General features: G+C 45.2%; 1 protein-coding gene across 2 annotated transcripts in view; it reads left to right on the forward strand.

Annotated features, from left to right (window-relative positions):
• Window positions 1-1,712: 1,712 nt before the first annotated feature.
• The window catches only part of MARCO (macrophage receptor with collagenous structure), a 34,827-nt gene continuing 11,058 nt past the window's right edge, over window positions 1,713-25,481 (forward strand). The window contains exons 1-8 of one of the 2 annotated variants that reach the window (XM_067739906.1): window positions 1,713-1,843; window positions 16,217-16,318; window positions 17,216-17,368; window positions 18,699-18,773; window positions 23,656-23,754; window positions 23,861-23,896; window positions 24,356-24,454; window positions 24,548-24,610. In XM_067739906.1, coding sequence (XP_067596007.1) covers window positions 1,735-1,843; window positions 16,217-16,318; window positions 17,216-17,368; window positions 18,699-18,773; window positions 23,656-23,754; window positions 23,861-23,896; window positions 24,356-24,454; window positions 24,548-24,610 — 736 coding nt within the window. In that variant the 5' untranslated portion in view covers window positions 1,713-1,734. The remainder of the gene's footprint in view (window positions 1,844-16,216; window positions 16,319-17,215; window positions 17,369-18,698; window positions 18,774-23,655; window positions 23,755-23,860; window positions 23,897-24,355; window positions 24,455-24,547; window positions 24,611-25,481) is intronic. The other variant, XM_067739907.1, reaches the window with a different exon arrangement.

A 25,481-nucleotide genomic window follows, 5' to 3' on the forward strand; every position in this document is an offset into this window, starting at 1 on the left:
CCAGGCGGAGAGAGGAGCCACCCCTTTGTCAGGGGATTTCCTGCCCACAGGGGAGGCCCTTACAGCCCCTGCCCTCTTGGGGGGTACCCCCCCTAAACTTGTGACTGGAGCTGCCAGCTGCCTTCATTTCCTCACTGCCAATTCTCTCCTTTAACTTTTTCTGTCCTGGCTTCTGCTCCTATAGCCCTCAGCCCGAACCGGGGACTTCCTGAATGTTGAAATGTGGGCACAATGGGGGCCCCTACCTTGTGGGGCGCTGCCAGTAATGCTCTTTCCTGACTTTCTTGCCCCTTTACTTTCTGCCATGCCACAGGCCAAAGAAAGCGACTTGACCTAGCTCAACCTCGTCTCCTGCCACCTCACCTCTCATGTCCCAAATAGTCCAGTGGTCCATGGTCCACAAGCATCCGGCCACTGTGAGGCTACACTTGCCATCTTTCCCACTTGCAAGGCCCTCACCTTATTCTGCTCTACAGGTGACCTTCCAAGTCATCCCTTTAAACCCAGATCTGATGGAAAAGCTCCTTGTGGCATTCCCAGCCCTGCCTTCTCTGCCTTCTCTGCCTCCGGGCCACCTCTGTCCTCCTAGGTGGTCCAATCACCAAACAGCGATTTTCTGGAATTCAGTTGTATCCACTATCATCCTGCATACTAGACTGAGCTCCTTTAAGGCAAAGGTTGTTTCCTTCATCTCCCTGGACACAGTGGGTTCACAATGTCTCTAGTGATAGCAGCACCATGGTGTCAGTACTCATCCTGGCCACCTTATACCACTTAAATCATTTAATGTACACAAAAATCATTACCACCTTCCTTATTTTACAAATAAGGAAAGTGAGGTGCTCAAAGCTGACATGACTTGCCTGTGGTCACACAGCTGCTTGCAGGAGGTGGAATTGGAACTTAGGCATTCAAGATTTTAGAGTCTGTCTCTTAACTACTGTGCTATACAACCTCCCTGGTGGGGAGTGCCTGGTGTAGGGGGCAGAGCAAAGGGGTTTCTCTTAAGTAGCTCAGATCTTACTGGGGCCAGAGCAAGCACGCATGTGCACGCACACAGAGAGAACACAGGAAAGCTATGAGAGGAAACATACTTAAACACTAAAATGTATGGGGTAGAGCCAGGCGCTTCCAACTTGAATGTGTACATACACCACCTGGGGACCTTTTTAAACTGTGGATTTGAATTCAGTCTTTGTGGGGTGGGACCTGAGACTCTGCCTTTATAAAAAGTTCCCAAGTGATATTGACGTTGCTGGTCCGTGGCCCACACTTTGAGTAGCAAGGATGAGCTCTAAGGGTTGAAGTAGGTCAGAGGAGGCAGGTTTCACGGTGGGTTGGAGAGGTCCCACGACAATAAACAGGGTCTGGGATGATGGCAGGGCCTGGACAGATGGAGAAAGTGTGGGGGATCATCGGCTCTGCTCTCAGGGGCCTGGGAGCAAGGGGTGGGTTCAAGGACCTGTGACTTGTGTCCCAACTCCCCACACCCCCTTTAACAAGCAGCTGCACTAAGCAGGAGCTCCACATGTAAATAGCCCATGTTTGAGAAATACCTAAGCCTGATCATGTCAGGAAACATTTTGCAAATTCAGAAATCAGAGCCAAGGGAAGTGCTGTGTGCTCCACCAGTAGCAGCAGTAGTTAAAAGGGAACAATCTTTCCCCGAGTGGTTCCTCTTGTGGGGAGCATTTCTGCTGGCTCCAGGACTTTTGCCGTCTATAAAACTTAGCAATGGAAAATGAGGAAATTCTCAAGGAGAAAGAGCTCTCAGCTAGCGCCAGAGAAAGAACGACTCTGGACCAAACCATGCTGTCTACAATGGAGACCTTTGAACTTAATGGTAAAGTACTAGTCCCCAGTAATGACACTGCCTGTGATGTAGTCTTTCTCTTGGCGGCATAAGAATAGACAAGTCCATTGAAAGTCTAGGTCTGCACCTTAGAGAGTCAATAATACATTTCTGGAATACCTCCATGCTTCCATTGGAAATTTGTATAATGCTAGTAAAGATGCTGTGTCTTTAGCATACAGGGATTTTTTTAGCTTCGTGACTCCTTTAAACTGTATTTAAATATTTTCCCTTCAATTAATGCTAATGCTTATTATATGTCCTTCCTTTTTATTAGTGTCTCATTCTGACACACAGATTATGTTTGTGACGTGTGTGATGAAAGGACAATGCAAAACAAGAGGGATGAAAAAGTTCCACAAAACTGAAGCCAAGTGTCATATTTATTTAATGCAATTCTGTTAAAATTCTTTAAGATGTCTTCTGTGAAAATTTATTTAATGCAATTCTGTTAAAATTCTTTAAGATGTCTTCTGTGAAAACTCATGTGTTCCTCGGGGAGTGTGTTCTCCTTTTGGTGTGGGCTAGGGTATGTTACAGCTTCATAATTAGTCTGTCTTAGATTAAACTCAGATTTTAAAAATTCAGTCAACTGTTGTTTTATTTTCGCCTTCAGTGTTACACAGGTGATGCAGTTTTTTAAATCTTCTAGAATTTGTAGCATGCAAAGTCACTGGTGAGTGCTTCCCACAGGAGATCTCTGATTTCCCATTTCAGAATATCCTCTTGGAATTGTCTTCCAAGTTGATCAGTCTTTCCCACTCCCACTCTCTTTTCTGGAGACTGTATGTGCAGGAACAACTGCAGCTCTGTCCCCTGGCCTGACTGTCCCTCTCGCCCAGGGTCTGTTTGTTCAGGTCAGTGGCTGGAATTATGGGGGTACAAAGATTAAGGGTCCAGCGTTCTGCCTTTAGGTGTTCACAGTGGGGTAACAGAGAAGGCAGGAGTGCAAATGACTTTAATAATTGTTGGTTATTCAGAACTTTGGAGAAGGCAGTGTTCTGGACACATGCCTTTTTAAGATACTAAAAATGTTCAAGCAAAGTCAGGTGATCAAACAGATTTGGCACCTACTCCATGCTGGACACTGCACTCAGCACTGAGAAAATAGACATGGATCAACCCGGCCTCTGGCCCCAGGGAGCCCACAGTCATGTCGGATGGAGGGCGGCAGAGAGAGCCTATTCATAACCCATTTCTATACAGTTCATTACTGGCTGTCACTGAGATTTGCACAGGACTTTATGGACAGATCTAAGCTGATGTGGGACCCTGGAGGGCAGAGCTGAGCTTTAGCTCTTCTAAAGTTTAATGGGATAGCAAGGATTCGTTAGAGAAAGGAGATGGAGGCTGGAGCTGGGGTAGGGCACAACGTGTTTATGACACCTTCCCAAGGAAGATTCAGAAAAAATACAAATAGCTCCATATTGTAGGGTCAGAATCGGGTGGGGGAGCTCAGTGGGGATTGAGACTAGGACCAATTAATTTGGACTTTATCCTGAGGGTGTCTACTGAAGAAAAAAGAAAAAGCACAATGTGAGAGATGGGAGTTAAGTTTTATTGGGGACAAAATGAAGACTCTAGCCCAGGAGACAACATCTCAGAGAGCTCTGAAAAACTGTTCCAAAGAGGCAGGGGGGAAGGGCAGTGTTATATATGACTTTAGTGAAGGGGGGATGTGCAGTCAAGCACACATGTTGGCAGAGGCTCGTTGCTAGTCAAAAGGAGCAGATGTCCCTGCTAATGATTTTAGCGCTTTTCTAAATAGAGGAGATGCAAGAATTGGGCTCCTAAAATCTTCTCCTGAAAATATCTACCTATCTGAAGACCTGTTCTGCCAGTTTTTTCCCAGAGCACAGAGAGCCTCATTCCTGATCTCCCCGCTGAACTCCTTTCAGGGGTGGTTGAAGGTCAGCCGCTGCAGCGGCTCCTGATTTAATCCTTGTAGAGGTGGATGGCAAGTGCCTATTTGTAAGTGGCAAGGGCAATGGGGAGCTTTGAAGAGACTGAAGTTGGGCTGATAGGCAGTGATCTGCACTTGAGGTTACTCACCGTCATAGATGGGGGACGAGTTGGAAAGAGTAACCCTGAGGACAGAGACGAGCTTGGCAGCGAGAGATGATGTGAGGCAGTGGGTGTGTGGAAGGAAAAGAGAATGCTCTGGAGAAATTTTAGAAGTCAAATCAGGGACCTCCCTGGTGGTCCAGTGGCTAAGATCCCATGCTTCCAATGCAGGGGGCCTGGGTTCAATCCCAGGCCAAGGAACTAGATCCCACATGCCACAGCCAAGATCCCACATGCAGCAACGAAGATCCCACGTGCTGCAACTAAGACCTGGTACAGCCAAATAAATAAATAAATATATTTTTTAAAAAAGTCAAATCAGTAGGACTATAGTGGGGGGACAAGGTAAGTGAGGATGCTACAAGGGTCAAGGGTGAATCCCAGATTTCTGACTGGGGTTATAGATACCACGAAGTAAAAATCTAACCCCAGACCAAAATCGCTCCAGTTTGGATGGGACACTTTCCTAAGTGCATTCACAGCTTCTACCTCCTCATACAAAGAACATATGGAACTTACTAGATGAGTGCCATCATGGACAGCACTCACTGTGAGGCTCTGTAACACAGTTACGCACTCAGGGCTTTACTGAGATGAAGAATCTACTTACTTTAGCACTAAACGGCTCCAGCCTCGTTTACCTGTCTATCTATCTATTCATCTATCTGCCTATCTATCTATCTATCTACCTACCTAGCTCTCTGTAGGCTGAAGATTTGCTTTAGTTTTCTGAAGAGGCGCCACAGACTGCTGGCTCTTGCTGCCCTGAAAGTCCAACAAAACCCCAGGTCTTCCCTTATGAACCAGTATCAGCCCCTCTCCCCTTCAACAATGGAGCATTTGAGCCTGAACGAGAGAATTCACATTTGTCCCTGTGGACCGTATCTTTCTGGGATGCGCTCCTTTCACCTTCTTGAAAATATGAGCATTTGTCTGGTTCAGGTCTTCCTGTCAGTCTCCTGATGTGTCTGGTTTCTCAAGTTCTGTTACCACATTGGCAACCTTTTGCCCGTCTGTGGAATGTAATCTGGCCCTCTCACCCAAAGCCCTCAACTATTTCAGGTCTCACACATTTCTTCATGATATTTCTTCCCATCAATTTCTATTTGAAGAACATCCTTCCTGACAGAGAAGACCCCCAAAAATACAAATTATGAAAGAAAGTTATGGGTTTTTTTGTTGTTTGTTTTAATTAACACTAAGCATTGGCCCCAACATTAGAGCTAGCTGTCCCTTCTTCCTGCTCTGAAGTTAATTTTAAATATTCTCCTAACAAACCTTAACCCTGGAGTCTATGCAGGGTCAGCCTTGCTGATATGACTTCTTTCATTTCATGTCATTGTTCTGACTTTATTTTTTGTCGTGTCACTAGTTCTTAGAATTTTTTTAAAATCTGACTTTACCCAGAGGTGTTTTTTCACTTTTTATTGTTAAATAATTGTAAATTGTAAAAATCTGACTTTACCCAGAGGTGTTTCTTCACTTTTTTTGTGTGAAATAATTGTAAATTTTTGCAATCAAAAGTTGCAAAACACAAATGTACAGGGAAGTCTTTGTGACCTTCACCCATTTTCCCCCAGTGATAACATCTTGCATAGCTCTAGTACAATATGACAACCAGGAAACTAGTACAATATGATAACATCTTGCATAGCTCTAGTACAATATGACAACCAGGAAACAATTGGTACAACCCACAGAGCTTACTTAGATTTCTTTAGTTTTACACGCACTCATTCGTGTGTGTGAATGTAGTTCTCTACAATTTTATCAGATGCGTATACTTGTGTAACCACCACCAAAATCAAGATATGGATCAGTTCCATCACCACAAAAATCTCCCACATGATACTTTTTCATAGACGCACATACCCTCTCTCCCCGCCCAGCCATCACTATCCCCCAGCAACCACTAATCAGTTCCTCCTTTCTATAATTTTGCTATTTAAAGAAAGTTATATAAATAGAATTACACAGCCTGTAACTTTTTAAAGACTGGCTTTTTTTCGCATAGCATAATTCCCTCGAGATCCATCCAAGTTGTTGTATGTATCCGTAGTTGGTTCTTTTATTAATGAGTATTATTAATGAGTATTATTCTATGATATGAATGTACACAGTCGGTTTAACCGTTCACCCATTGAAAGACATTTAGGTTGTTTTTCCAGTTTGGGGCTATTACCAATAAAGCTGCTATGACCATTTACATAAAAGTTTTTGTGTAAGCACAAGTTTTCATTTCCCTGGGATAAATGCCCGAAAGTACAATGGCTGGACTCTAAATATATGTTTAGTATCACAAGAAGCAGCTGATCTGTTTCTCCAGCGTGGATGCACCATTTTACATTCCCACCAGCAGCGTACAACTGATTCACAATCCTTGCCAGCAATGGATATTATTACTATTTTTATTTTAGCCATTTGGATAGACACGTGAGAGTGATACCTCATTGTAATTTTAATTTGTATTTTCCTAATAGCTAATGACGTTCCTAATAGCTAATATCTTTTCATGTGTTCATTTGCTGTTGGTACACCCTCCTCAGTGAAATGTCTCTTCGTGACTTTTGCCAGCGTTTTAATTGGATCGTTTGGTTTTTGACTAATCTAAACTAAAACTAAACGTTTTGCGAATTTATTATATACTCAAGATACAAGTCCTTTGCCAGATACATCATTTGTAAATATTCTCTCTCAGTCTGTAATTTGTCATTTCCTCCTCTTAACAAGGTCTTTTGCAAAGCGAAAGTATTTAATTCTATTGAGGTCCAATTTATTGATTTTTCCTTTTATGGATTGTGCTTTTGGTGTCAAGTCTGAGAATTTTCACTTAGCACTGGGTCCCAAAGATGTCTCCTATGCTTAATTCTAAGAGTTTTACAGTTTTACATGACAATATCATGGTTCATTTTGTGTTGATTTTTTAATAAGATGTGAAGTTTAGGTCAAGGTTTGTGTGTTTTGCTTATGGATGCCCAATTGCTTCAACACCATCTGCTGAACAGTCTCTTCTTCCTCCAGTAAATTACTTTTGCATCTTTGTCAAAAATCAGTTGGGCATACTTGTGTGCGTCTATTTCTGTGTTCTTTATTCTGTCCCATTAATCTGCATGTCTATCCCTGCACCAATCCCACACTGTCTTGATAATGTAGATTTACTGTAATTCTGAACATCAGGTAACATTATTTCTCATAAGTTATTCTTTTTCAAGATGATTTTAGCTATTCTGGGGCTTGTGCCTTTCCATATACATTTTGGTATAAATTTATATCATTGAAAACCTTGCTGGGATTTTGTAGGCATTATATTACACCTCTAGATCAGTTTGAAAATTGACATCTTTCCATCTTTATGTTCAGTCTTACAATCTGTGAACATGGTATGTTTCTGCATTTATTTAGGTCTTTTTTTTTTAATGAGGATTTTGTAACTTTCAGCATACAGATCCTGTATACATTTTGTTAAATTTAATATCTAAATATTTCATTTTCTCTGGAGCAATTGTAAATGCCATTTTTTAATATAAATTTATGTATTTGATTTATATTTTTTTGGCTGTGTTGGGTCTTCGTTGCTGCATGTAGGCTGTCTCTAGTTGCGGTGAGGGGGGGCTACTCTTCATTGTGGAGCATGGGTTCTTGGCTCAAGGGCTTCAGCAGTTGTGGCACGCTGGCTCAGTAGTTTTGGCTCGCGGGCTCTAGAGTGCAGGCTCAGTAGTTGTGGTGCACGGGCTTAGTTGCTCCACGGCATGTGAGATCTTCCCAGACCAGGGTTCAAACTCATGTCCCCTGCATTGGCAGGCAGATTCTTAACCACTGCGCCAATGTGTCCCACCATTGTGTTTTAAATTTCGATTTGCACTTGTTTTCCAGTTGTATACAGAAAAAGAGAGTGAGAACAGACATCCTTGCCTTGTTCCCAACCTAAGGAGGAAAGTTTTCTGTCTTGCCATTAAGACTGACTGTAAGCTTTAGATAGCTTGTTGATTCTCTCTTTTTTTTTTTTTTTAACTTGAGGATGTTCTCTTCTTTTTTAGTTTGCTGACAGGTTTATTATAAATTTGTTATTACGAGAGTGATAATTATGACAATTTATTATGAATTACATTTTGTTAAGTGCTCTTTCTGCATCAACTATATGATTATATGATTTTTCTTCTTTAGCCTATTGATATGTGGATTACATTGATTTTCTAATATTGAACCAGTCTTGTATACCTGGAAATCCCATTTAGTCATGGTATGTAAATCCTTTTTTTAAAAAAAATAAACTTATTTATTTACGTATTTACTTTTGGCTGTGTTGGGTCTTCGTTTCTGTGTGAGAGCTTTCTCCAGTTGTGGCGAGCGGGGGCCACTCTTCATCGTGGTGCACGGGCCTCTCACTGTCATGGCTTCTCATTGCGAAGCATGGCTCCAAACGTGCGGGCTCAGTATTTGTGGCTCACGGGCCCAGTTGCTCTGCGGCATGTGGGATCCTCCCAGACCAGGGCTCGAACCTGTGTCCCCTGCATCGGCAGGCAGACTCTCAACCACTGTGCCACCAGGGAAGCCCCTGTAAATCCTTTTGATGCATTGCTTGATACGGGTTACTGCTATTTTGTTGAGAATTTTTGTACCAAATTTCTTGAGAAATATTGATCTTTAGTTTTCTTTTTGTACTGCCTTTGTCTGGTTTCCATATTAGGGTAATACTTATCACATAAAATGAGTTAGGAAGTGTCCTCTACTCTTCTGTTATCCATAAGAGATTGTTTGAACTTGGTGCTAATTCTTTTTTTAAAGGTTTGTTAGGAAATTTCAATAAAATCATCTGGACGTGGATATTTCTTTTATAGGAGATTTTAAATTACGAATTAAATTTATTTAAGGGGCATAGATGTTTATATTATCTGTTTCATCTTGGTTGAGTGTTTGTAGTATGTGACTTTTGAGGAACTGTTTCGTTCCTTCTAAGTTGTGAGCATAGTTAGTGGTAGTATTTTCTTATTTTGTTTTTAATGGCTGCAGCATCTGTGGTGATATACCCTGTTTTATTATTGATATTGGTGATTTGTGTCTTCTTTCTTTTTATCTTTGTCCGTCTTGCTAGAGCTTTATAAATTTCATTGATTTTATTCAAAGAACCGGATTTTTTTTTACATCTTTATTGGAGTATAATTGCTTTACAATGGTGTGTTCGTTTCTGCTTTATAACAAAATGAATCAGTTATACATATACATATGTTCCCATATCTCTTCCCTCTTGCATCTCCCTCCCTCCCACCCTCCCTATCCCACCCCTCTAGGTGGTCACAAAGCACCGAGCTGATCTCCCTGTGCTATGCGGCTGCTTCCCACTAGCTATCTATTTTATGTTTGGTAGTGTATATATGTCCATGCCACTAAAGAACCAGATTTTTGTTTTTTATTTTCTCTTTTGTATCCTTATTTTAAGTCTCATTGATTTCTGCTCTGGTGTTTATTATTTCTTTTTTTTCCTGGTTGTTTAGGGTTATTTTACTCTTCTTTCCTGGTTTCTTGAGGTAAGAACTTAGTTTACTGATTTGAGATCTTTCCTCATTTGTAATGTAAGATTTTAGTGCTGTAAATTTCCCTTCCAGTGCTGCTTTAGATGTAGCCCATAATTTGGTATGTTGTATTTCCACTTTCATTCAGTTCTGTGAAAAATTTTTTTTTTCTTTGAGACTTTCTCTATGACCCATGCATTATTTAGAAGTTTTAAAAAAATTTCCAAGGGTTTGGACATTTTTCTGCCTGTATGTTATTAATTTCTATTTTTATTCCATTATTGTCAGAGAACATCTGTAAAATTTAATTTCTTTTACATTTTGTTGAGGTTTGTTTTATGACCCAGGATATGGTCTTAGTAAATATTCCATGTATGCATGGAAAGAATGTGTATTCTTCTGTTGTTGCATGGAGTATTCTATAAATGTTAATTAGATCCTGTTTGTTGGTGGTGGTGTGCAGTTCTTCTATACCTTTGCTGATTTTCTATCAATTGCTGAGAATGGGGTATTAATGTCCCCAATTATAATTGGGATTTGTCCATTTCTCCTTTCAGTTGTATCAATTCTGTCTCATGTGAATAGAAGCTCTACTGTTTGGTTTCTTATAGACAGCTTACAATTGGGTCATGCTTTTTCATTCACTTTGCCAATTTCTACCCTTTACTTGGTATATTTAGACTATTTACATGAAAGTAATTATAGGTATGTCAGGCTTAAATCTGCCATCCTATTTTGTATTTTCTCTGTTTCTTCTGTTTCCCATTCATCTGTTTCTCTTTTCTTACCTTCCTATGGGTTACTTGAGCACATTTTTTGAATTCTATTTTTAATTATTTATAAGATTTTTGTGGTGCAACTCTTTGAATAGTTTATTTAGTGGTTTCTCTGGGCATTACAATATACATACATAACATATCACAGTCTACTGGTATCAACATTTTATTACTTTGAGTAAAGTGTAGAAATCTTATTTCCATTTATGTCCTTTTATCATTTTCACTTTTTTTTTTTAACATCTTTATTGGGGTATAATTGCTTTACAATGGTGTGTTAGTTTCTGCTTTATAACAAAGTGAATCAGTTATACATATACATATGTTCCCATATGTCTTCCCTCTTGTGTCTCCCTCCCTCCCACCCTCCATAACCCACCCCTCCAGGCTGTCACAAAGCACCGAGCCAATATCCCTGTGCCATGTGGCTGCTTCCCACTAGCTATCTACCTTACTACGTTTGTTAGTGTGTATGTGTCCATGACTCTCTCGCCCTGTCACAGCTCACCCTTCCCCCTCCCCATAACCTCAAGTCCATTTTCTAGGAGGTCTGCGTCTTTATTCCTGCCTTACCCCTAGGTTCTTCATGACACTTTTTTTTCTTAAATTCCATATATATGTGTTAGCATATGGTATTTGTCTTTTTCTTTCTGACTTACTTCACTCTGTATGACAGACTCTAGGTCTATCCACCTCATTACAAATAGCTCAATTTCGTTTCTTTTTATGGCTGAGTAATATTCCATTGTATATATGTGCCACATCTTCTTTATCCATTCATCCGATGATGGGCACTTAGGTTGTTTCCATCTCCAGGCTATTGTGAATAGAGCTGCAATGAACATTTTGGTACATGACTCTTTTTGAATTATGGTTTTCTCAGGGTATATGCCTAGTAATGGGATTGCTGGGTCATATGGTAGTTCTATTTGTAGTTTTTTAAGGAACCTCCATACTGTTCTCCATAGTGGCTGTACCAATTCACATTCCCACCAACAGTGCAAGAGTGTTCCCTTTTCTCCACACCCTCTCCAGCATTTATTGTTTCTAGATTTTTTGATGATGGCCATTCTGACTGGTGTGAGATGATAACTCATTGTAGTTTTGATTTGCATTTCTCTAATGATTAATGATGTTGAGCATTTTTTCATGTGTTTGTTGGCAGTCTGTATATCTTCTTTGGAGAAATGTCTATTTAGGTCTTCTGCCCATTTTTGGATTGGGTTGTTTGTTTTTTTGTTATTGAGCTGCATGAGCTGCTTGTAAATTTTGGAGATTAATCCTTTGTCGGTTGCTTCATTTGCAAATATTTTCTCCCATTCTGAGGGTTGTCTTTTGGTCTTGTTTATGGTTTCCTTTGCTGTGCAAAAGCTTTGAAGTTTCATTAGGTCCCATTTGTTTATTTTTGTTTTTATTTCCATTACTCTAGGAGGTGGGTCAGAAAAGATCTTGCTGTGATTTATGTCATAGAGTGTTCTGCCTATGTTTTCCTCTAAGAGTTTGATAGTTTCTGGCCTTATATTTAGGTCTTTAATCCATTTTGAGCTTATTTTTGTGTATGGTGTTAGGGAGTGATCTAATCTCATACTTTTACATGTACCTGTCCAGTTTTCCCAGCACCACTTATTGAAGAGGCTGTCCTTTCTCCACTGTACATTCCTGCCACCTTTATCAAAGATAAGGTGTCCATATGTATGTGAGTTTATCTCTGGGCTTTCTATCCTGTTCGATTGATCTATCTTTCTGTTTTTGTGCCAGTACCATACTGTCTTGGTTACTGTAGCTTTGAGGTATAGACTGAAGTCAGGGAGCCTGATTCCTCCAGCTCCTTTTTTCGTTCTCAAGATTGCTTTGGCTATTCGGGGTCTTTTGTGTTTCCATACAAATTGCGAAATTTTTTGTTCTAGTTCTGTGAAAAATGCCAGTGGTAGTTTGATAGGGATTGCATTGAATCTATAGATTGCTTTGGGTAGTAGAGTCATTTTCACAATGTTGATTCTTCCAATCCAAGAACATGGTATATCTCTCCATCTATTTGTATCATCTTTAATTTCTTTCATCAGTGTCTTATAATTTTCTGCATACAGGTCTTTTGTCTCCTTAGGTAGGTTTATTCCTAGATATTTTATTCTTTTTGTTGCAATGGTAAATGGGAGTGTTTTCTTGATTTCACTTTCAGATTTTTCTCTTCTTCACTTTTTAAAATGAATTGCCTGAGGTATTTCCTCTGCATACACTGAGAACCACATCAGACAGCATCATAATTTTTGTTTCAACCATCAAATGTGATTTTTTAAAATCATGAGGAGAAGTATGGTTGAATATATAGCCCTGTATTTTACCCATTCTTCTTTCCTTTTTCTTGTTCTTCCTTTCGGAAGTGCCAAGCCTTCTCTTACTATCATTAACATTCTATTTGAAGAACTTCCTTTAGCCATTCTTTAAATGTAGGTTTACTAGCAATAACTTCTATTAGTTTTCCTTCATCTGAGAATCTCTATTTCCCATACCTTGCTAAAGCATGCATTCATGGTTGACAATTCATTTCTTTCATCACACAAAAAATATTGTGCCACTTCTAGCTGATCTCCATGGTTTCAGATGAAAAATCTGCTGACATTCCAAATTGGTATCCCTTTATAGGTAATGTGTCATTTTTCTCTGGCTGCTTTCAAAATTTTTTCTTTTTCTTCAGATTTTAAATTTTCTTTATGTCTAGATTTTTCAGATTTTTGCCTATGTGTCTTGGTATGGATTTCTTTGAATGTACCATGTTTGGGATTTGCCCAACTTCTTGGATCTGTAGGTTTATGTCTTCCCCAAATTTGAGAAATTTTCAGCTACCATTATTTCTTTGATTATTTTTTCAGCTTCACGCTTTTTCTGTGACTTCAATGATATAAGTATTATGTGTTTTTTTTTCTTTTTTATTGATCCACCTGTCTCATAGGCTCTGTTTATTTGTTGTTGTTTTTGTTGATGATTTTCTCTGTTTTTCAGATTGGGCAATTTCTATTGTTCTATCATTTAGTTCTATCTATCTATCAGTCACTGAAAGAATTAGTGATTCTTTCCTTTATTGTATTTATTACACTATTGAGCCAGTGTGGTGACGTTTAAAAAATTTTTTTTGTGTTTTGAAATTATACAATTTCCATTTGGTTCTTTTATATATCTTCTATTTTGTGACATTTAAAAAAAAAGTTTTATTTGTAATTACTCATTAAAGCATTTTTTGATGGCTGCTTTAAAATCCTTATTGAATAATTCCAACATTTGTGTCATCTCAATGATTTTAGGTTTACGTTTCTTACATAAACTATTTAGATTTATTAGGTAGATTCTGGTTCATTTTGTGGGCTATGGTTCCAATCACAATTTAATTTTCAGAGCCCTGACTATGCTATTCTAGTCTGTTTTGTTCCCTGTGCTATTGGTGTTCTTGCCTCTTGCTTGTGCTGCCTGTAGGGGCAGAGGACATTGCTCTACATTGCCCAGTGCTACTAAGTAGAGGGTGGGAGACCTCAAACCCACAGGACAGAGACCACTTCCCTGGGCCTCACCAGTAGCTCAGTGCTGGGAATGTGGGGAGAGGGGCTCCCACTTGATTTCCACTAGTGTTACAGTAGGAGAGAAGTATACCTACCAAGCCATATTCTGCCACTTGGTGAGGGGCTGGGAGATGGAAGGCCTGGGAACCCTAAAATTTGTGTGCAATCTTTTTTCTTCACTGAGCTCTTTTATGGAATTGAAATTTTATTTCTCTCTGGAGCCATATTTTCACTGTGAGTCAGACAATAGAGCTGTCAGATTTCTAAAACCTGCTTCCCTAAAATCTCTACCCAGAATAACCATAGTTTATTTACTCCAGGTAAGCTCATTCTTATTCACCTGAAGCTTTTTTTTTTTTTTTAATTCTCTCATCTCAAGCAACTCTTGCTCATTGGTCAACCCCAAACAAGAGTAGATATTTCCGTGACAGTTTATTCTAACCACTAAGAGATGAAATGATCAACATAAGGGTAAAAAATTTATCAGATCCTCTGCTTTGTATAGAGTGAGTTAGACAAAGCTCACAGATTTGAAGTTCCCAGTTTCTAAAATACCTTGCCTCTATGCCAGGTGATAGCTCTGAATTAAAAAGCATTCTGGGCTTGAACTACTCCCATCACACTACCATGTCTGTTTTCCTCTCATCATCCTTACTCAAATGCCTTGCACCATGGTGCTACCATGTAATTTGAAAATATCTTTATCTTCCATGCTGGCCTTCACCTCCACCTCTGACCTCTATGGTACCTGTGTCTCTGAAGCATAATTTATCTTTCTATTCCCATCGCATGCTATGTTTCATCATATTTGGTTGCTGTCTATGAGATAGTATTCACCATCCACCATCTTCTATTAAATGTGAGGCTTCCTCTGTATGTTATCCATCTTCACCATCATGACTATATGGACACCTGAGGTCTTAAGTTGCATTCCTGATGCTCTCCCAACACTTCAAAATGTTCAACTCTGTACACGTTCAGCACCCAAACCACTCATTCATCCATTCATCTATCCCGTCACCATCTTTCCAGCACACCATGTTGGTGCTGGAACACAGCCTAAGAAACTTCCAGGCCATATGGAGGATACTGAAACATATATACAGTTCAGGTGCTCAGGGCCACAGTGGATAAAAATACAGTGATGTGGGGAAGCAGAGCGAGGTCCCACCCAGCCGAGGGGAGTCTGAGAATCTATCTTGGAGCAGGAAAAGGTCTACTGTGCTCCCAAAGGATGAGTACGAATTAGTTATGCAGAAAGAAGGAAGGGAGGTTGGGTATTCAGAGGAGATACTCTGCCTGAAGTCACAAGGGTGTAACCACAGTGGTCTGGCCTGACCATTGGTCAGTGTCAGCGGGGAGGTGAGGTATGGAGGTGTGGCCGTAGGAGAGCTGGCTGGAGGCCAGGCTACATGAACCAGGAGGAGGAGCTGTTTGTCCTGAGGGCAGTGAGCTGAAGGGCTGAGGGCAAGAGAGTGACAGGAGCAGGTTTTGTGTTGGAGAACTCACTCAGGTTGCTGTGTGGGCCTAGATTCCAGGGGTGCATGGGGGTGGGGGAACACCCTGTGCTAGACTGAGCATAACCACGTGTCTTCAAGGAATACGAGGCAACTATTAAAGAGAACAGTTAAATCTCTCTCTACTGAGAAAACTAGAGGGAAGTCCATGGAAAACTCCTTCACTGCAGAAAACGCATGTGCTATAATTGATATGTACTGTAATATGTAATTATAACATGATGTCATTAGAGTAAAATTAAAAGGAAAAAAAAACAAGTCTATCTAAGAGGATGTGAGTTTGAAAGTTTCTGAGAGGAAGGGGAGATGGAAGGAAGGCCACAACCCAGAATGTTAACAAAACTTACCTCAGCGGGTTAGGACCTCAGGGGATTAATTATAAGATTATTAATCCTTGAAATGCTCTCCATATTGTTTGAGGAATTATATTAAGCACGTTTTACCTTTGTAATTAAAAAGAAAACAAAGGCCTGGACGTGATTTCCAGCTCTTGTCTTATAACCTAACAGGTTTTCTCGACTGTTCCAAACCCCACTCATTGTTTGTAAAACAGGAACAATCATCCTCCTCCCAGAATTTTGAAATTGAAATATGCTAATTCATCAATTTCTCTGATGTACATCTATTGAGTGACCCCTGTGGCAGGTTCCGTGCTGGGGCTTTGACGGGGAGAAAGGCTGACAGGACTGCGCCCTTCCAACTAAGGATGTGTGCACAGGGGTTTTTCGCCTGGCCACATAAGTGAGGGGCTGACAATGGCACTCCTTGCCTTGTGGCAAGGAGAATCAAGGGGAAGATGATCTGGGGGTTGTGGGCCTTTGTGTCTTTCCCCTCGTGGGACCTCATGGGCAGCCCCCTGCTCATACAGAGGGGATTCGGGCACAGGCTGGGGGCCCCTGCTCTCTGCCCTCTGCAGCAGCAGCCGTCTGCCTGGGTTGTGTTTCAGATCCAAAGCCCAAGAAGAGGAATGGGATAAACTGCTTCACGGTCTTGCTGTTCATCTACCTGATTCTGCTCACCGCAGGTGCTGGGCTGCTGGTGGTGCAAGGTAAAGCATCTGGGTCCTGTCTGGTCCCTCCTGGGGTGACAGTGTGGCCCGGCCCGACACAAGGCACAGGTTCACAGGAGAGCCCTTGGGGCCACTGCTCCCTATCTGCTGGGAGAGAGTTCTCAGTCCCTGGGTGGTCTGCATGGTGGGGGGAGAAGAGGGGGAAGCAGAAAGGGGATTGTGTGTTGCATGTGTGTGTGTGTGTGTGTGTGTGTGTGAGAGAGAGAGAGAGAGAGAGACAGCAAGAGTGAGGGAGGGAGGTAGAGAGAGAGGGACCACATGTGTGAGGCTGTGTGTGTCTGAAGCAGTGAAACATGCAGTGATCTCACAAGGATGTGCCTCGTGCCTCTCACATCAAGGATTCCCTGCCTCTGAATGGGAAGTACCTTTGTTGGTCAGAGTGTTTCATTTGAACGTGATTTGACTTTCAAAGTGCTCCCAATCCAAATGGTGAGGCCATGAAGCAATTCCATCAGCAGATAGTGAAGTCCCTCAAGAACGCCGTGTGGCCAATTGTCATAAACACACGTCACACGCTTATGAAAGTTACACATGATTAGGCCAGATCAGCACATTAGCGGCCACACTTTCATGTCCAAGCATGCACAAAGCTCCTAACTGCATGCAGGTTATTCGTGGGCGCAGTGGTTATACAGGGTGTAGGTACGTTCTGTGGTCGTGTAACGTCATATCTGAGTGTGGAGTGCACGCATGCAAGACACAGACAAAGTTCTGTGTGCTCACTCTAAGTCCGCACAGTACACTAAACACGTGCTTACCTGTTCAGGACGCAGAGTTATGCACATGTGACACAGAATGTCAGGGTTATGCTCAAGTGCCTAGGACTTTAATGAAGTCCCTAAAAGGATGCTGCAGGTGTGGCGGTGGGGTGTCCAGTTCTGAATCTGCAGAAGCGGCTCCAGGCCCTGGAGACGCCCTACAACAATCAAACGCTGGTCCCCGAGCATCTCCTGCAGGCCCAGCTCATCCGCGTCCGCACCAGGCAGGAGCACCTACTACGACTGGTGGACAACTTTACTCGGATCCCAGGTTGGCCCCTACCCCCTGGGCTGGGACTCCCCAGAGAGGACGGGAAAGGGGGAGCGTCTCGTGGGCAGACCAAGGGGCCTTTGGACCTGAATCCCGTTCTCTGGCCTCGTATGAGAGTGTGGAGGCCAAGACAGGGGGTGAAGGCCGTATGGGGAGGGCATGAAGTTACAGGCACCCTGGGTGGCTGCAGACAGCTCTCCAGGAGACAGTGGGGTCAGGGACCTAGGAACCAAGGATGCTGTCCGGACGAGTGTGATCTCCAAGGGCCAAGGTCTGCAGCAACCAGCCAAAGGCCGGGTCTGAGTCGCAGAGCCCTCAGACTGATCCAGAGTGTGCAGGACAGAGCCCAGGGCGATTTCCAGGACCACTCCCAAGCAGCAAACTAATACCGGTCTGTGGCTGGAGAGAGTACCAGTGGGCACCAAGCCAGGCTGGCCAGTGCCTGGACCTTCGAGGGGAGAGGACAGCGGGCCTGTCCTTATAGAGGAGAGAGCCCTGGCTCCTCCCACCATGTGAGGACATAGCGAGAGGCTGCAGTCTGCAGCCCAGAAGACCTTCCCCAGAACCCAGCCAGGCCGTCCCCTGATCTTGGGCTTCCAGCATCCGGCAGTGGGAGAAGTGAATTTCTGATGTTTAAGGTCCTCCCACCCCGGTCTGCGGTGTGTTGTTATAGCAACCAGAATGGACCAAGGCCAGACAAGGAGCCCTGTCCCGGCCACCCGAGTCTTTGGGAGGCTGTGGTCCGCAGAGCAGCCCTGGCAAGGGAGAGATCTGACGTAAGTGGCAGCAGTGATGGGTACCATTTATCAGAGCACGGGTGTGCTTTCCGTGCTGGTCTCCATGTGGCAGCCTCAGGACAGCCCTGCATAACTGGTATATGAACCCCATTTCACTGATGAGAGAGCTGATGCCCCAAACAATGAGAGGGTGTGCCCAGGGTCACCCAGCTCAAGTGGCACTGCTGCCGCTCGAACTCAGCCTCCCTCGGGAATCACCATCTGCACGGCTGTGTTTTGCTTGTTGGGCCATGAGCTCCTTGGAGGAAGGAGCTCTGTCTTTTCTTGTGTCCCTTCCACACAGTTTGGCTGGTCCTCGGTGCTCAGTGACACTCGTTAAGTGAATGATGGTGTGAGTGGCATTGCCCCCCCCTTGCTGGTTGGGGCATTGGTGCCTCTGCCCCTTCTCCTCAAGTCTTCCAGGTCCAAAGGGGCCCTCGCCTCCCCCGTCTGCCAGGGCCACCAGTGGAGACGGGGGCCCCGGACGAGATGGAGCCGCAGAAACCTGCCTCTGTCTATAGACCCCATAATCCTTTCTCTCCTCCTTTGTGCAGGCTACGTTCTGAATTCCTTCTCCTTTCCAGGCCCCCCAGGACCCCAAGGTCCACCAGGAATCAAGGGAGAGGCAGGTGAGCAGGGGCTGGGTGTGTGCTCCAGTGTGCACAGAAGGCTGTCTCGGAGCAGCTGCAGGGGTCCGCAGGCACACACGCCATCCCCAGAGTCTGAACACCCGGTGGGGTCTGTATGTGAGGGAGGTCACCTGAAGTGAGACCCTAGATGGGCTGGGTTACTGGGAAGTACCTGCATCCCGGGGAAGACACCTAGGTGTGGCTGGAGGGGTGTGGACACTCCAAGCCCCTCCTTGGTGCTCAGAGTACAAACCTGTGAGCCTCACCGGGAAGAGTCAAGCTCTTTGGTCCAGACTCCAGAGTCTGACGCATCTGCCTTCACCATAGACTGGCTCTGTGACTTCGGAAGCATTCCCTTACCTTTCTGAGTCTCAGTTTCTTTGTCTGTAAAATGGGGACAAGAGTGCCTCAGAGGGTTACTAGGAGGTTAAAATAACGATTCAAAGCACATGATTGTCTCTCCCTTTTAGGTTGTGGCCTTAACCTGCCCAGCTGCCTTACAAATCGCCACGGCATAGCTGGGTCAGAGAATGTGAGGGCTTGGCTGCCCCCGGGGGTAGGGGGCCTCCATCACTGTTACAGTCCGCTCTGCTCTTCACTTAGACTCTCAAACCTCCAATCCCTGGAGGGGTTGAGGCTGCTGAGCTGTAAAGGTGCAAAGACAAACGTTACTGGAGGAAAAAGCGAAATGAGAGGATTTGCAAGAAAGGGGGAAATAAACAAACCAAGATCCTCTCAGCCTCCAGGTCACTGAGACAGAATGAAAAACACCACCAGTTACAGAAGGGAAACTTGATAAAGGGAAACTCATTTTCGAGTAACTAATTTTTTGGAAGGACTTTAAGAGAAGGGGGAATCCCAAACAACCTAGTGTTCTAGGTCACCAGCAGGGTTTTTCCGGGGAGGTTTTCAGGGGGAGGACGAGTAGAAGGAGAGTTTAGGGACACACACAGGCACTCAAACACCCACGGGCTCACACACACGTGTGCACACATATTTATGCAACACAATCACACATGCACCAGCATACTCGTGCATGTGCTCACATGTGCACATACACTCACATGCATACATGCCCACACACGCACTCACACGCACTCACCGCCCAGCCACAAACTCACTCACACACGCTCACTCAACCTTCAGAGCCAGAGTGGGGCAGGGTCACTCAGAGGGTGGAGGGTCACCAGGCATCCCAGGGGCACAGCTGTGGTCCCTTTTGTCCCGGTGAGCAAAGGACAGGAATGGAAAAGCTAAGAGCAAAGTGAGAGGGGGAAGAATTTCCTGCCAGGTACAACGTGTGGCCAGTGGGGACGCAGGCAGTGCTGGGAGCTCAGAGCAGAAGGTGAGGGACCGAAATGGGGCCTGAGGGGGGCCTGGGGAAGGAGGGGAGACCGCTGGCAGTGAGGGCTAAGGGGCTGATTCCAGAAGGAGGACTTTAAGCATCTAGAATCTTCCCTCGATGGCCAGCGCTCTCTCTAGAGTAGTGCCTCTCAAGCTGTGGGTCATGGATAAGAACCATTTGAGGCGCTTGTTTAAAATGCAGGTCTGTGTTTTAGAGATCATGGAGGGTTCTGACCCTGGACATGGAGGGGACAGGCTCTGAGAAGCACGGCCCGAGCGCTCTGGTTGTGACTGAGCACCTCGTGTGCTCCTGGTCTCTTGGCAAGAGACCACCCTCAGGGTGGCTCTGGGCGCAGCAGGGGAATGAGGCTGTGGAACCAGGAGCCTTGGTCGCCATCCCTGCTCACCTGTGTAACTAGACACGTTACTTGGCCTGTTGAGGTTTAACCTCTTCCTTTCAGCAAAGAATGGCAATTACATTAAAATCATAATAATTAAATTATACATGCTTTGCAGGACAGCTATAAGGGTTGGAGATCGTGTGTTCAAACTCTGCTACGTGGTAGGTAGTGTTAGTGATCCTGTAAAGTAGAAAGGGAAGGACTTCAGTTCTAAGATCAGACAGACCTGGGTTCTAATACAGCTCTAGCTGTGTAACCTCTCCGAGCCTCAATGTACTCACCTACAAAAGGGGGATAATAATAGCAACCTTCAATGAGGATTGATTACAACAGGAATATAAGACAAGATTGTGATGCTATACCTGGCATGTAGGAAATATTTACATTAGAAGAAACGGAGGGTGCTTGCCATCGGGAAGAGGGAGCCCTTATAGGGATGTGTCAGCCGTCCTCCAATATTAGAGAGGTTCCTGTGGAAGAGAAAATAGACTTGCTCTCAGTGGTACCCCACAGAAGAATGGAGGCCAACGGGCAAAGTTTCTGGAGAACCAATTATGCTGAGGTAAGGGAGGAATAGTTAAGACTTGGGCTGCCGCACGATGAAACGGGTAGATGGGGGGTGTGGGGAACAGGGGCTGCAGAATTTTCCTTGGTGGGACTGAAGGGGGATCCTTGCACCAGGCAGGTGGTTGGACAGTTGACCTGTGAGGATGACTCCAAAGGTAGCCCTCCGCATTTCTCTATGGCCCAGACTTTCTCAAGGTGACCCTGCCAGCCCCAGAGAGGGGATGACAGCCAGGCTTTTGCCTGTGGAGTCTGAGCCACACTGCTTCCCATCCACCCATCACTTCCCATCCACCCATCACTCTCACCCATCGCCACGCCCAGACTCAGGCCTGGAAGCAATGTGGCTGGCGAGCAGAAATGATCAGTTTCACTTCTTCAGAAATCAGGACTCTAACCTACCCCTCCTCTTCCCAAATTTCTTTTCCCAAGGTCACCAGATCTCTCTTACCCACTGCTTGCCCAATCCACTGTCAGCGGACGGGGCTAGCGGACCAAGTGGGACCCGCCCCAGCGGCACTGAGGTTTTCTGCTCTTTGCCCCAGCAGATGGGTAAAGCCACATTGATGAGGTTCCAGGGGACACATCTATTTCCCTCACTCCATCTTTAGCTGTGATGACGGGCAGGTTCTGAAGTCAGACGCAGCTGTGATTCCTCAGGAGCCTCCAGACTCTGGTCCTTTCACCGGTACTGCTTTGCTTCCCAAGGTTGTAACTTTTGAGAGAGACACGGAAGTCATAGCAATACAGACTCAGGCCCAGACCAGTCTCAAGAAACCTCATACAGGGAATCCTCTGGCGGTCCAGTGGTTAGGACTCCGTGCTCTCACTGCAGAGGGCCTGCGTTCAGTCCCTGGTCGGGGAACTAAGATCTCGCAAACCGCGTGGGGCAGCCAAAAAATAAGGAAAAGAAAGAAAGAAACCTCAGAGAGCCACACAATTGCCTTAGCGTGATGGCCCTGGCTGGCCCAGAGCCATAGGGCACCAACAAATTCCTCCAGGGAAATAATTCCTAGCCTTGTTTAAGAAGGACCATTTGTCATGAAGGACCTAGGGGTAAGACAGGAATAGACACAGACCTACTGGAGAACGGACTTGAGGATATGGGTAGGGGGAAGGGGGAGCTGTGACAGGGCGAGAGAGAGGCATGGACATATATACACTACCAAACATAAGGTAGATAGCTAGTGGGAAGCAGCCACATAACACAGGGAGATCGGCTCTGTGCTTTGTGACCGCCTGGAGGAGTGGGATAGGGAGGGTGGGAGGGAGGGAGATGCAAGAGGGAGGAGATATGGGAACATATGTATATATATAAATGATTCACTTTGTTATAAAGCAGAAACTAACACACCATTGTAAAGCAATTATACTCCAATAAAGATGTTAAAAAAAAAAGAAGAAAGGAGCGCCATTTGGCCCTTCCACTCACGGTGGATGCTCTGAATGACCAAACACTTGTTTGCTGTTTGCACCTCAGTCTGTTGTAAGGGACTTGAATTGTAAACATGTTCTTTATGGCTCTTCTGTCTTCCATCAAGGAATAATTATTCTTCAAGTATCCAAACCGCCTCAGAGAAGCTAATTCCCAAGCCTTGCACCTAATGTCACTCAAACCTTAGACCCAGAGAGTTCTGTATGACAGTTGCTTCTTTCCCTCCACTCCAGACCACTTTGTCTACTTTTCCTAAATCACTAGAGAGGAGGCTGGCCCCCTTCTGAGTCCTCTCCAGCTCTGAAATCTTGAAAATAATGGAGTGGAGCTCTTTAACCAAATTCCATCCCAACAAGCTGGTCCCAGCCCCTGAGGGAGTTGCTTGGGGTGGAACTCTGCTGATGGTGGGACCTGGCTGCCTTCCTAAGCCAGTGGGCCCCGATGAGCAGGCCCTGTGCGGGGAGGCTGGCAGGTTTGGGCAGGGGTTGCTGAGCCCTGCCTAGGGAGGAGCCTCCCTCGATTGATATGCGCTGAGCAGTGGCAGAAAGGAGAGGGAGACACGGAGAACCAGGAGAGGAGAGACTGGGGCGAGCCCGGAATGCTGATGACAGGTGGGAACTCTGAAACCTTGGCCACCAGGAAAGCCAGGCTCTGAACCGCTAGGGGGATAAGTGCTGCTGCAATGTTTTCCTCTCCAGCAGTGCCTCAAAGCTTCTGTCCTCAGCCCTTGGGATCTGATTTCTGGAATATTCAGATTTCAGTTTGGGAAGTTTGAAACAGTAATTCCCCAAATTCACACACTGAAGTAAACCAGGCAGTGCTGCATGAGCCTGGGCTGTGGTCCCTCCTCCAGGGACCAGGTCACTAACCAGGGCCCTGAGAGCCCGGTTTCTGGGACCTTCCGCTGCGCATCCGCCGGGCCAGGTCACCTCATCCATTTTTCATGAGTTTATGTCTGGCCTCTGGGCAAGGTGGTGTGCTCCTTGCGGGCAGCCATTGTATCTTCCACTTCTGGGCACCAGTAGGAGTTCAAGGAGTCTGAGTTTGGAATTTGGGTGGGACAGGATGTGTCAGAGATGGACGTGGCAGCCGGGTTTGCCCTCCTCCCATGTCTGGCCACAATCCCTTGGTTTTTCAGGAAGAAAAGGAGACATAGGCATGAAAGGAGACATGGGGGTCATGGGACCCCCTGGAGCCCGGGGGCAGAAAGGTGACTCAGGGATGCCCGGTTCCCCAGGTAGGAGTCTGCACAGTCAGGTCTGTGGTCCTGTGGTTATTCCCTTTTTGTCCGGCGGGCTGAGCTAGAGGGGAAAAAAATCCTTAAAAGTCCTTCTGTATTTTAGGTGTGGCTGGAATTCCTGGACTCAAAGGAGATCAAGGTAAGCGTTGTGGGAATCGGCATCATTCCAGCTACCGCCGTCCCTGGGCAGAGTCAAGTTCAGGACCTGACTCTACTGTGTCTTATTTCTTATTTCTGGAGTTTTGTAAAACCTGGCCTGTCCTAAGAGGAACAGAGAAGCTTTGGAAGGCAGGCCTACCTGATATTCTTTTTTAGAGCTTCCTTCCACCCTGCCACCCAGGGGTATGAAGCAGGATGCTCACACCCAGAGTTCCTAGTAAGTCCGTAAACCTCAAATTCTGCAGCAGTGAATGGAAAAAATTAATCAATTGCTGAGACTGTAATTTTCCTCCCACTCATAGGGCTAGTTCAAGGCTCCTAGAGGTTAAGCTGCCCAGGGAACATATGAGGTGTTAAGAGATGCCTGTGCCGCTGCAGAGAAGAGGTGTGTTGAAGGGGCCAACCACTCCCAGCCTTTCATTCATGACTTAACTTTCAGGACAACCCGGAGCCAAGGGTCTTCCAGGCTTTCCAGGAGCTGCGGGATCCCCGGGTGCCAAGGGTGAGCCTGGCAGCGCTGGTCCCACTGGGCCAATAGGTGAGGTCCTGGGTCCCGTGCTGGGCGTGGGGAGTGATGTCTGAAGATCCACCCAGCCCAGACCTTACACCCTCCATGTTATCTGTCGTCCAGGACCATCAGGGAGGCCCGGGAGTCCAGGAGCCGAAGGTGTGAAAGGAAGCAAGGGGGACACAGGTAACAGAGGGCGTGGGTAGGCGGGCAGGTGGAGTTGCTGGGTGTCAAGGATGGACAGAGAGGAAGACTACCTCCCAGCAGGTCCACCAGAAGCAGGCAGAGGGTCTCCTGTGTTCTGGCCCCTGATGCACCTGGATTAAAAAGGACACTTTCCTCTGCTGGAACCCTTTGAGTCCAAGGCTCTGGGGCTGTTTTTCTCTGCCCAGGGTCCCTGAGGGGCTTTGAATGCCATGACCAAACCTCCACCGTCAAAGAGGAGAGCAGGGGACGCCTCGGCCGCACTGTCTCCTGGCCTGCATTCCAGGGGTCCTCGTAATGCCCTCTCTCTCCCACTGACCTGCATGAGGTCCCAAGGGTCAGGGCTCTGGATTTGGACAACAGCTGTCGAGAAACCCTTCTTGCACATTCTCCCAAGGGGGCTCAGGCCGAGAGGGGTGACCCACGGTTACCCAACTCACAGAGACTAGCTCATAAACCATCCTAGTCAAGGTTATAAACTGCTAACGCCAATTTAGTCTAGGTTATACACCATCATACCAGTGTGGTCTACTTTATAAAGAACTGTGTGTTTTCTAGTCACTAAGTCCAGGCACCTACGATGGTCTAGAAAGTCTGGTCCACTGTGTTAGGTGCTGGACCCCCCATGATGCCTAAGACCTGGTTCCTGCCTTCAGATGTGCAGGCCGGTGCAGGAGATAGGTAGATGGACTGTTGCCAGATGGTGTCAGGCACACCGTGCTGTGGGTTTTGCATGGAGAAGTGTCACATGCCATTTAGAAAGCCAGGTGCAGGCCAGGAGGTATTGTGGCCAGTGCAGGGCTGTGAGAAAGGGCTGTGTATCTTCCAAGGATGTCTGTGGACAGTCACTGCC

This window comes from Pseudorca crassidens, chromosome 6, assembly GCF_039906515.1.
Source record: "Pseudorca crassidens isolate mPseCra1 chromosome 6, mPseCra1.hap1, whole genome shotgun sequence".
Classification (NCBI taxonomy): domain Eukaryota; kingdom Metazoa; phylum Chordata; class Mammalia; order Artiodactyla; family Delphinidae; genus Pseudorca; species Pseudorca crassidens.